The 12,624-nt window shown below is 37.3% G+C and overlaps 1 protein-coding gene across 13 annotated transcripts in view; it reads left to right on the top strand.

The window, feature by feature from the left end:
* DMGDH (dimethylglycine dehydrogenase) overlaps positions 1-12,624 on the top strand; it is a 53,829-nt gene that overhangs the window by 30,316 nt on the left and 10,889 nt on the right. For 12 of the 13 annotated variants that reach the window (XR_004317898.1, XM_032474876.1, XM_032474925.1 and 9 more), the window contains one exon: positions 1,165-1,224. Coding sequence is in view for 12 of the 13 variants with exons in the window: in XM_032474876.1 (XP_032330767.1) it covers positions 1,165-1,224 (60 nt within the window). In the remaining variant the exon portion in view is untranslated. Of the gene's footprint in view, positions 1-1,164; positions 1,225-2,739; positions 4,725-12,624 lie in introns of those variants that run through there. The other variant, XM_032474930.1, reaches the window with a different exon arrangement.

Below are 12,624 nucleotides of genomic sequence, written 5' to 3'. Positions count from 1 at the left end.
CCTGGGGCAAGTTCTTGTTTTGCAAAAGAGATGCTCTGTTAGGCGATTTTCAGCCTGCAATGGGGGCCATAGAGGAGGCTGCTGCAGGGAGAGAATTAGAGGATAGCTCTGTCTCCACACTCTGCAAGGAAGGAAGCAGCAGAAGCCACCTCTGGGAGTCAGGCATTTCTCCACCCTCCTACCTTTCATCTTCTGCCTTTTTCCTGAGAGCCCTCTGCTGAATAGCCTTCTCCGTCTCCGGTCCCTCCGATTTTCCAGCAGTGCCAGCACGCCCCCTAGTGTTACTACAGCAATCCATCTTCTGGACTTAAAATTTTTCCCTCTGGAATTCTAAAACTTTGAGCAATAATTTTAAAATTACTTGGAAAATTAATAAAATAATTTTAGGTGAAAAATAATTTCAGAGTTGCTCAAATTGATTAGGAAATAGGAGGCCAAATTTCATATCATGTAAAGCAAGTTCATATTACTCATCTAGGTATATGAGGGTGGTGGTATCCTTTTCTTTAAGATGGCTACTTTTCATGGGATTTAGGCGAGTTCTCTTGGAGCAAAAGAGACAAATGACAACAAAAATAAACGAACAAACAAAAACCATTAACTTCAGGTCTAATCTCAAATAGTGGCTTTAGCTTGCCTTGAAGTATATTGTAATAACTCAACCAATTTGAAAAGATTGAGATTCAACCTCTTTTTTTCCCCTTTGCCCTCTTCTGAACTCTGTAGAAGGCATTTGCCTATCATCTGATTTCTCCTCAACTTTTCCTGATTCCTGGCAAATTATAAGACACGTAAATTAGTTAATAACTTTTCACAACCTATTAATGTAAAATTATTACATAAGAGCATGAGAAAAATCTTGTTTCTGGAAAGAAGCATGTTGCGGTATCCCTCAGATGTCTATTATACTAAAAAGGCCTTGGGAAACCAACTGTGAAGTTTAGTTTCTAATTTTCTATTCAAATAACAGTATTTGCTGAAAGGCTCCATTTGATTTTTAGATTTAAAAATTTACTGTAGAGACCAGTTCACAATTTTCTTCTTTTAGAACCTATATTCAAAATAAAAAAGTGTTTTCTCCCCTAAAAAAAATGATATATGAAAGTGATGTTAGTGAAACGATTTGCACTCATCTAAGATTTAAAATGCCTGTTTCCCTTTTAGATGAACTGTGATACAAATCCCTTGGAAGCTGGACTGGAATATTTCGTAAAGCTAAATAAGGTATGTTTACATTTCAAAGAGTACTTAAAGTAAATCTTAAAATTATGCTGTTTCATGACAGAGCCATGCTTTAAAATTTAACCAAGTGTGATGATAGGACAAATGAGTTGAACATAACTAGTCAGCATTGCTCAAGTGCTTCCTATTAAGCTTCGTCAAAGTTTGATACCAGTTTAAACAATTGCAACGTGCTTGTAGACAGAAGATAGCAGAATCCAGCAACTTTAAAGACTGCATCTAAATTTTAAGGTAAAAATTAGTAGTAAGATAGCAGACATTCTTGTAAATCCTGGTGACTAGTGAAGTTGTACACTAGCTAATGAGACACTCTGCGTTAATTGACTCCCTGGGTGCTCACAGCACGAGGCAGCTGTACCTCAGCGGATCTGTCCACCTGCTTACTGGGCATCTTTGTATGTAACTGCAACATCTGTGTATAAGCAACTGACATATTTCAGTTGTGTTCAGCATAAAATAGGTATTACTGAGAAGCCAATACAGACCCACAGAATCATAACTGATATTAACATTCCGAAGGGAACCCCTGTATCAGTGGTCCCCAGACAGAGAACAGCAGCATCACCTGGGAGCTTGTTAGAAATGCAAATTTTCAGGTCCCAGCACAGGCCTATTAAATCAGAATCCCTGGGCGTCAGGCCAAAAAATCCGTGTTTTAACAAGCTTCAGGGATTCTGATGCACCTAAAGTTTGAGAAGCACCACCCTTAATAATTATTGTGGAAAAGCATAATATGAGGTCAGTTTATTACAGCCTAGCTCATCTATACAAACTCTACAATATAAGTGAGGTTATCCCATTGTTATGGACTCAGTGTTTGTGTCCCTCCAAAATTCATATGCCGAAGCCCTAACTCGAGGCTAGTTGGAGGTGGGGCCTTTGGGAGGTAATTAGGTTTAGATGAGATCATGCAGTGGGGCCCCCATGTTGGGATTAGTGTTCCTGCCAGGAGAGGAAGAGAGACCAGAGCTTGCTCTCTGTCCGCCACGTGAGGGTGTAGTGAGAAGGAAGCCATCTGCAGGCCAAGAAGAGGCGACTCACAGGGGAACCAGACTGACCAGCACCGTGATCTTGGACTCAACCAGCCTCCAGAACTGTGAGAAGTAAATTCCTGTTGTTTAAGCCACCCAGTCTGTGCTACAGCAGCCTGAGCTAATTCAGACCTCTGTGGTGTCAGTTTCCATGAGAGCTTAGTCAAGGCACAGCTAGAGGTAATACCGAAGGGTAAGTTCCACAGCTGCTGCTGTTCAAGAGATCCTGCCTTAGGTGCCAGTGAGCTAACAGAAAAGCTGTCTTCCCATTCTATGGAAATATGTGGACACATGAATATGAATCAGGCTAAGGAAACTTTTTTAATGCCCCTGAATCAGTTCCCAAGTTCTAAGCTAAGATATTAACACAAACATGTTTATTTATAGTATTCAATTTTAGGGAAAAGAACCTCCTAAAGGGTTTTAAAGGGAATATCTTTCTGTACATTTTCCCCATGACTTTCAGTTTTACGATGTACCATCTGTCTCCAGACCAGAGAAAGCAGGTGCCTGGAGTTCGGGCAGACCCTAGCAGCAGATTGCACCTTCTGATGACAGAAGCCTTGGCTTAGCTGTGTAAAATAAGGATAAAAATGGCCCGACTCCTGAAAACACTAAAGTTCTGTTGTTGGTCATCAATTGGTAAATAGATAACTGATTTTTTTGCTTCAGTGTTTGGGTATTATTGTTGAGGAATAAGGCATAAACAAACAATCTCTTTGTATTGAAAAATGACTTGTTAAAATTCTCTGTGATTATAAACAGGTGTGGTGTGGATTGGCTATTATTAGTTGTTTTAAATTATTTCAATAACCAAAGCTCAGCTCGGAGCTAAGCTAGTTGTTTAATAGATAGTGATTTTGATTTATGCTGTTTTTATGGTTTCTGAGTTGTTGGTTCTCATTCTGGTGTCATAAAGTTTATACCTAACGCTTTCACTGGGGGAAGATCCATGTAGCACGAGGACCTGGACTCAATTGAGCCAGTCTTTTTCAATTAACTTGACTCAGGTGGTTGGTGGGCCTCAACCTAACCATAGCAATGCTGAATAATTTCCAAGACAGGTGAATAAGCTGGATCAGCTTTGTTTAGAACCTATTTGGTGGTTCCACAATAACTTTGTCTTGGTTTCGAAGCAGTCTATAATGTGAATCAGGTTCCTGAAAAACTTATTAATATTATAAACTAAACTGTATCACTTGATAATTTGAATCCTATGCCTAAAAACAAAAATGTTATCCAGCCTGGCTTCAGACAACATTTTAAAGAATAATATAACGCAAGTCCAAATTGCTTTGGAAAATTGTTACATGAAAACCGGAGCAGCAGCTACTACAGAAGAATATATTTAATACCCATCAAAACAAAACAAAATCCCCAAAGCCTGGCATTTTACAATTGTTTAAAATCAATTCTTTCTTTTCTTATACTTCAAAGCAAATATGTAACATGTAGACTCCCTTTCTTGGCTCTTAAGCATTTCCACAATGATTGCATAAGTCATCATATGAAGAAAAGTATAGAGATGTAGGCGGTGTCAGAGCTAGGAGGACCCCTGGAGATCACTTGGTACCACCTCCTCATTTGAGGAAGCACAGAGAGATGAGGGGACCTAAGTGCTGTCATGTGTATTGGCCCAGGTTGAACTCTGACCTCCCTGCAGTGATTTCTCACCTATCCCTTTTTTCAGCCAGGTTCTTTCCCATAATGGGTTTATTGGTCTTGAAAAGCTGCCCAGCAATTTTCTGGCAAAATGTATCATAGAATTTGCATGGCTGCATTTTATAAATGAACACCTCCCAGAGTCATGTTTGTTTAATTCTGTGTTTTGTGGTAGGATCAGAATAGGTGCTCTGCCCATTTTAAAAAGGAACATGGGTAGGTGAGGAGATGGACCATCCTGCCTCTTCAGAGTGAATTGTGCTTTTATCAAAAAGCAGAAAAAAGAAAAATGAAATCTTAGACTATAAAGGCGGCATTTGTCTTCCTTAACCTTTGGAGTTGTCTGAGCTTTGGTCTCCCCGTGGGTGTTGGTTTATGTGAAGCAAATACACATGTGCACACATTCATTCATCTAGTCAACATTTATTAAATACCATTTATTAAACACTTGGCTAGGCCACAGATCTAAAAGTTAAAAATACGGCTCCTGAAACTTGAAACAAATAATTTCATGATCTCATGAAACTTGAAACAAATAGTACTTGAGGAGCTAAAGCTGTAGGATGCATTCTTCACATTAATTCTGAAAATGCTGTTCTGCATGAGAAGTGTTGCACAGCAGCACAAATCAGTGCCATCTTGTGAAGAGTGAGCACAGGGCCCCGATAGGAGGCGTTAACCACACCTGTGATACAGGTAGAAAGAACTGAAGTAAACAGCTCATACAACTTAATAATAATAAAAAAAAAAAACCCAATCCAAAAGTGGGCAGAAGACCTAAATAAGCAATTCTCCAATGAAGACATACAAATGGCCAACAGGCACATGAAAAAATGCTCAATTTTGCTAATTATCAGAGAAATGCAAATTAAAACTACAATGAGGTATCACTTCACACCAGTCAGAATGGCCATCATTCAAAAGTCCACAAACGATAAACACTGGAGAGGCTGTGGAGAAAAGGGAACCTTCCTACGCTGCTGGTGGGAATATAGTTTGATGCAACCATTATGGAAAACAGTATGGAGATTCCTCAAAAAACTAAAAATAGACTTACCATATGATCCAGCAGTCCCACTCCTAGGCATATATCCAGAGAGAACCTTACTTCAAAAAGATACATGCACTCCAATGTTCATAGCAGCACGGTTTACAATAGCCAAGACATGGAAACAACCTAAATGTCCATCGACAGATGACTGGATAAAGAAGCTGTGGTAGATTTATACAATGGAATACTACTCAGCCATGAAAAGGAATAAAATAATGCCATTTGCAGCAACATGGATGGACCTGGAGATTGTCATTCTAAGTGAAGTTAAGCCAGAAAAGAGAAAGAAAAATACCATATGATATCACTTATATGTGGAATCTAAAAAAAGACAAATGAACTTATTTACCAAACAGAAACAGACTCATAGACGTAGAAAACAAACTTATGGTTACCAAGGGGAAAGGGGGTGGGAGGGGATAAATTGGGAGTTTGAGATTTGCAGATACTGACTAATACATATAAAACAGATAAACAACAAGTTCATACTGTATAGCACAGGGAACCATATTCAATATCTTGTAGTAACTTAAGATGAAGAATATGAAAACAAATATATGTATTTTCATGTATGACTGAAGCATTATGCTGTACACCAGAAACTGACACAACATTGTAAACTGACTGTACTTCAATAAATAAATACATGCAGGAAAAAAAAAAAGAACTGCATAGTTCCTTTTAAGTCCTTTCAACTAAAGCCCCTTTACCTGAAGGCAATCATATCATTGTTCTTAATAGTATTATAATTTGTTCCAAAGGAAGTTACTTTTGGGAAAAAAATAGTGGGTTTTTTTTAAGTTGGAAATGAAAGAAATGCATTAATCAAGAGGAAGAGGAAAATCAGCTGTCTTTGGTTGGAGTCATAAGTATTCATGGAATTTTCCTCTTGGAATTACTCAATCTATCAATTTCCAGAGACCCCAGGAAAGAGCCACAGAGAATCAAATACTAAGTGTAATGTTAGAATCAGAAGAATTTTTTTCTATAAGATCCACCCTGCCCCTTCTCTCCCTCTCTCCGCTCCCTCCCCCCACATCTTGGGTTTCTAAACCCAAGAAACAGAATAAAATGTGATATATATTAATCCCAAATTAGAAGACAATGTTGATTTTAGAAATTACAAGCTCTCTCTTTGAGGAAAGATTATTTAAAGCATAACCATTCAGGAAGCAAAGCAAAACAAACAAATGGTAAACAGGCAAAGCCCTCACTACCAGGCCTTCAACATGCAAGTACTCACGAAGTATTAGCATTAGTAAAACATCAAAGTGGAAACAAGTCACTGTTCACAGACAAGAAGTTAGAAAGGAATTTCTAATATGTTATAATGGCAAAAGTACCCAGCTCTGGGGAAATTTTAGGTAAATGGTAGTAAGAATTGAGGAAGCAGAAAATTTTCAGCAACTCGCAGGCTTGGCTGCACATTAGAATCATCTGAATTGTGGTTCTTTTAAATCATGCAGTCCTTTAAAAAAAAATCCCAAGGCTCGGGCTGTGTCCCAGATCAATTTAAAAGAAAAAAAAGCATCTCTTGGGTAGGGAATCAGGCAGCAGTATTTTTTTTTCTAATTCCCCAGGTGATTCCAAAGAAGATTGAGAATGATTGTTTTTAGAACAATGATTTTCAACTGGCTGAATGTTACTATCTTGGGGAACTTAAAGTAAAAAAATCACCTAATTTCTTACCTCCGGTGGCTCTCAAAGTGTGGTTCACAGACCAGCAGCGTCAATGTGACCTCAGGATTTGTTAGAAATGTAAGTTACTGAGCACCGTTCCAACTCCTAAAATCAAACGCTGGCGGGTGGGGCCCACAATCTGTTTTAACAGGCTCCCCAGGTGATTCTGTGTCACGCTTTAGTTTGAGAACACTGTCCTGCCTAAACAAATTGGATCAACACTGGGGTAGGGGCTGGGGTTCTTGTTTTTATTATCCAATGAAGATTAAGAATCATTGTCTCAGTTCTTTTAAACCTCATGCCTGATGTGGTCCTGTGAATAAACAGGAAATCAGAAAAACTGGTGGCCTGGTCAGAGGATTGGCTACCAGTTAATGTATTCTGCCCCAAGTCTTTTTTTTTTTTTTTTTTTGGAATTGAATTTTTAAAAATGTCACCAAATTGTTTATGTGTGGCCTTGGGAAAGCTATTTAACATCATTTTCCACCTGAGACTGCTGGTCCCATATCTAATATTCTATGAAATACCACTTTGCAGAGCAGGGGCATCTGATCAAAGACACTGGTGCCATGTTATCTATGTGAGCCACATGATTGTGTCATTTAGATTAAGCCACCCTTATTCTCTCATCCATTTCCATCGCTAAATGATAAAGAAAGAAAAAAGGAAGTAAAACCTCAGCTGAGATCTAGTTTATCATTCCTGAAACATCTGTCAGAGTGTATTAAACTAACAGTCATTGAATCAGTTATCCCTCTTATATCCAATTTCTGTTATGAAACAATACTCTGTTTTCCACCTAGAAGCTTAAGTGTGCTATTTAGCTGACTGCTTTCTAATCTGGAAGTCTGTGGAACCCTGGGCTGGGAATGAATTGAAGTAATTCTTTGGATTGCTTTTGTTTTATTTTTATTATTTTAATAGCTTAGCAATAAATTACATATTTAAAGTGTACCATTTGATAAGTTTTAATACATGTATATACTCGTGAAACCATCACAGCTACAGAGATGGTGAACATTTCCTTCACCCCTTGGCAATCCCTGCCTCCCAACCTTCCCTACACCTTGACATGCCCTCAAGGAAATTTTTGCCTCTTTTTTTGTAGGATTTCATTGTATGTATATAACACAATTTGTTTATATGCTCATTGACTAACTTCTGGGTTGTTTCCAGTTTAGAGTTATTACAAATAAAACGGCAATGAACATCCGTATATTTGTACGGACTATGGCTTTCTTTTCTGTTGAGTAAATATGGGGTAGAATGGCTGGATAAAATGGCAGGTATATGTCAACTTTTAAAGAAACTGTTTTACAAAGTGGTTTACCCCTTTTTATGTTTTACATTCCCACCAGCAGTATATGAGATTTCCTGTTTCTCTACATCCTCGCCAAGCGGTTGTTGTGGTCAGCCTTTTTAACTTTGGTCATTGTAAGAGATGTGTAGTGGTATCTTACCATGGTTTTTATTTATCTCCTAAATGACTTGATGCTGAACATCTTTTTATGTGCCTGTCTGCCATTCCTATCTCTTCTTTTGTAAGGTATCTGGTCACATTTTTACTCATTTTTAACTGGTTTCTTTTTTCGCCCTGTTTTTGAGTGTTGAAAGTTCTTTATATATTCTAGGTACAAGTCCTTATCAGGTACATGCTTTGGAAATATTTTTTTCCCAGTCTGTGTCTTAAATCTTCATTTGTCTAATAGTGACTTTCAAAGAGCCGAAGTTTTTAATTTTTGAAATTTTAAAGTCCTTGTGCTTTTATGGATCATGCTTTTCATGTTGTATCTGAGAAATCTTTTACTAACTCAAATTCACAAAGATTTTCTGCTGTTTTCTTTTAGAGGTTTTATCATCTTTTTACATTTAGATCTGTGATTCGTATTTAGTTAATTTTTGTAACTGGTACAAGATATCAATTGAAAGTTATTTTTTAGCATATAAATGTCCAATTGTGAGAGCACCATTTGTGAGAAAAGACTATACATTCGAATTGCACTGCCTTTGTACCTTTATCAAAAAACAGTTGTCCATATATGTTTGTTTCTGGACTCTATTGTGTTCTCTTGATCTATTTATCTTTCTTGATACCAATACCATAATGACTTGATTACTGTAGCTTAAATCAGGTTGTGATAGCCCTGCAACTTTGTTCTTCTTTCACAAAGTTGTTTTAGCTATTCTAGGTCCTTTGAATTTCCATGAATTAAAAAGCCTCCTGGGATTTTGATTGAAATTGCATTGTATCTATAGGTCAATTCAAATTTTCCAGCTCATGAATAAGGTATATCTCTCTGTTTATTTAGGTAATCTTTAATTCTAAGAAAGTTTTGTAGTTTGTAGGTCTCGCGTATCTTTTTACAGATCTATTCTTAAGTGTTTTATATTTTGATACTATTGTAAATGGCATTTTTAATTTCAATTTTCATTTGTTAATTTCAAACAATTATAGAAAACAGTGGGTTTTATATACAGATCTTACATTCTGCAGCTTTGTTAAACCCATTTAGTAGTTCTAGTACTTTCTGTGTAGTTCTTTCTTTTGTAGATCCCACTGGATTTTCTCCATGGATAATTGTTGTATTTAAAAAAAAAAAAAAGCTTTTTTTTGTCTTTCCTAATCTGGATGCCTTTCATTTCTTTTTCTTCCCTTATTGCACTGGCTAGAACCTCCACTGGTTGAAACTGCAACAAAGTTAAATAGAAATGTTAAGAGTAGATATGCTTATCTTCTTTCTTAATTTTAGATGGAAAATATTCATCATCATCAGTCTTTCATCATCAAGTATGATGTTAGCTGTAGGTTTTTATAGAGCAAGCTGTAGATTTTTCATAGATGCTCTTTATCAGGTTGAGGACATTCCTTTCTATTCTTAGTGCTGAAAGTTTTGTTTGTTTTTAAATTAGAAATGCAAGATTTTGGCAAGTGCTTTTTCTGCATCCATTGAGATAACATGATTTTTCCTTTTTACTTTGTTATACAGTGAATTACATTTATTCTCAAATGTTAACCCAATTTTAATTTTGGCATAAAACCCACTTGGTAATAATGTATTGCTTTTTTCTATATTATTGTATTTTATTCCGTAATTTTTAAAAGAAACTTTGCAGCTACATCCTTCTTATAGGATGTGTTACAGTTTGCAATTATTCTGTTCATTTTTCTTGATCTTTTTATGTAATCATCTCAAGTACAGGTTCTGGCAATACAAAATACATTTTGTTTACCAAATGTATTTTATCCCCAGCACCTATCAGATTTGGCATGTAGCAGATGCCCAGCAGATAATTTTTTGCTGAAAGCAGTGTCAAGAGATAATGCTAGAGAAGTACTGGGACTTCATCATGAAGGGTCTCCTCCGCAAGGCTAGGGAATTTGGAGTATATCTTGGAGATACTGAGAAGCCATTGAAGGATTTTGAGTAAGGAGTGACACTCCGGTGATGGAAAACAGGTTAAAAGGGAATTACCCTGGTGACTGGGAGATCACTTTCCCAATTACTAAGAAATCCAGGGGAGAGATGTTGAGGGCCTCAACTAAGGCAGTGGCCATAGGATGGACAAGAAAGAGGTGTCAGTGATAGCAAGAGGGAAGATGGAGACCACGTGGAGGACTATCTGTGAAGGGAGTGGAAAGGAGGATCTAGGATACTGTTAATGAACCAGGAAATACAGGAGGGGTGTGATTTGGAGGCTGGAAGGACTTGTGAGGGTGGGGTCTATGGGACAGCCAAGTGGAGTCTTGGGTGGCAGCTGAGCACATGGGTTTGGAAACCTCTGCTCTGAGAGTCTGGATTTGGATCATTCATATGTAGGTGGCAATTAAAGCCAGTGGTGTTGGGACCCCTCTTCTATACCACCCTGTACTTTACTGTGGTGTTTTCACACCTTGTAGTACTGGCTGCCTCCTCAGCTAGACTGTGAACTTCTTGGGGACTGAGGCCAAGAATCCCTCGGGCTAGCACTGTGTCTGATAATTCACAGGGGCTTGATAAGTGTTCAAAGGGTTTGAATCATGGCTCTGCCACTTACTGGTTCTAAAACTGAACAAGTTGCTTAACCTATAAGCAGTTCAGTTTTTATCATCTGTAAAATGAAGAAAATAGCCCCCTTAGAAGTTTTTGTGAGATAAAGCACATTTGATACCTCAGTAAATGTTAGTTCCCCTTCCATCTTAGTGAATTGAATCTAAAAAAATCTTTTAGGGAAAAACAATTATAGAGAAAGACCTTTCAGTTTTTTGAAGACCCCAGCAAGAAAGATGTTGGGCCCCTATTAAGGCCTCATTTATTTGTGTTTTTCTTATTTCCTTTAAAAATTCTTTACTTTGCATTTATGCTTGAGTGCTTAACTTAAAACACCAAATGAGCAGTTGTTCTTTGCTGTAGTCTAGGAAGATGAGAACTGTTACAAAAACTCTACATTCTAATTGTTGCTAATGCAGTTATGCATAAAAGTATATCTAGTCCATTAAAGCCACAGGTCCATTTCACCATTTTCCTGTGAATCCTCAGACTCAAAAACTAAAAAAATGCATATTTTCTTTTTTTTTAAAACATTTTTTATTGAGTTATAGTCATTTTACAATGTTGTGTCAAATTAAGACTTTTTTTATTGAGTTATAGTCATTTTACAATGTTGTGTCAAATTCCAGCATAGAGCACAATTTTTCAGTTATACATGGACATATATATATTCATTGTCACATTTTTTTCGCTGTGAGCTACCACAAGATCTTGTATATATTTCCCTGTGCTATACAGTATAATCTTGTTTATCTATTCTACAAAAAATGCATATTTTCTTTAATATTGAATCTAGTCAAAGTCATAAAACACACATAATGGGGGTTATTTTTGTTTTGAAACATCTAGTTGGGGTTGGATGCTAATTGACCTAATTATTGGTGTGGCTGAGGACTCATATTTTGAAGATTTTCTCCAGGTTTTGATGTATCCCCACCTTTATTTTGGTTAATAGTCCCTTTTCTAGTTATACTAAACGCTAATTTTGAGAAGGAATACTTAACTGATTCATAATTTTGGTTAGAAAAAGTGCTAGATGAATTGTTTCTTTTAAATTGCCAAGAACAGAGAATGAAAACTATGTGAATGTGGGAGTATTCTTTTCCTGCCAATAATAACAGACTGGAGTCGCTATGTTAATAATTTAATATTTTGCTAGTAAAGAGATACTGAAGTTGTGGTTATTATAAACTTACGTGGACTGTTTACAAAGCTCTGCATAGTGGAAAAGGAACTGAGAACTGGAAAGCCTAGGTTCAAGGTTTGGTGCTAACTCACTTTGTCACTTTGGGCAAGACCCTTAACTTCGAACATTAATTTTCTCATATGAAAAATGACATTTGATTAAGTTTTCTGCCTGCTTCAAAACTTCTGTGATTCTAATGGTATGACTATGAAATGAATGATGGCATAATTTGCCTTGATGGGGTGGTGGGCCGATCGGATCCATTCCCCAAAATGACTGAATCCACTATACAGCTTTAATAGTTGGACCGTGAGACAAACACAGGTGTACCTGGTATTTGACAACTGACCAGAGAAAGTTAAGGTTTACATGAACGGCATGGTTAGTAATGTCCAAGTGCTTTCCAAAGGGATTCCTATTGGAACTGTTTTTAAATGGTGACCCCTGAGTCCCATTTTAAATGAGGAACTTTTCAGAAATGTGTTGAGGGACCGTGGCAGAAGTCTGCCACCTGGATTTTCATCTCTGCTCTGCCACTTACAGTAACTGGTGACCAGTGGGTCTCTCTGCAGCTCTGTCCACATCTATAAATGTAGGGGCAGGATTCCACGAGCAGTACTGAGCCTGGCTTCTAAGGGGAGCTTGCTTGGGACCCAGGATGTTGCGCTGATTCTCTCATGCCTTTGGAAACTTTTGATATTTAGGTTGCAAAGGAATGTGGCCAAAAAATTCAATCAAACTGAT

This window comes from Camelus ferus, chromosome 3 (genome assembly GCF_009834535.1).
Source record: "Camelus ferus isolate YT-003-E chromosome 3, BCGSAC_Cfer_1.0, whole genome shotgun sequence".
Lineage (NCBI taxonomy): Eukaryota > Metazoa > Chordata > Mammalia > Artiodactyla > Camelidae > Camelus > Camelus ferus.
Note: the sequence above shows the minus strand (reverse complement) of the source record. Positions and strands in the feature narration are given on the sequence as shown.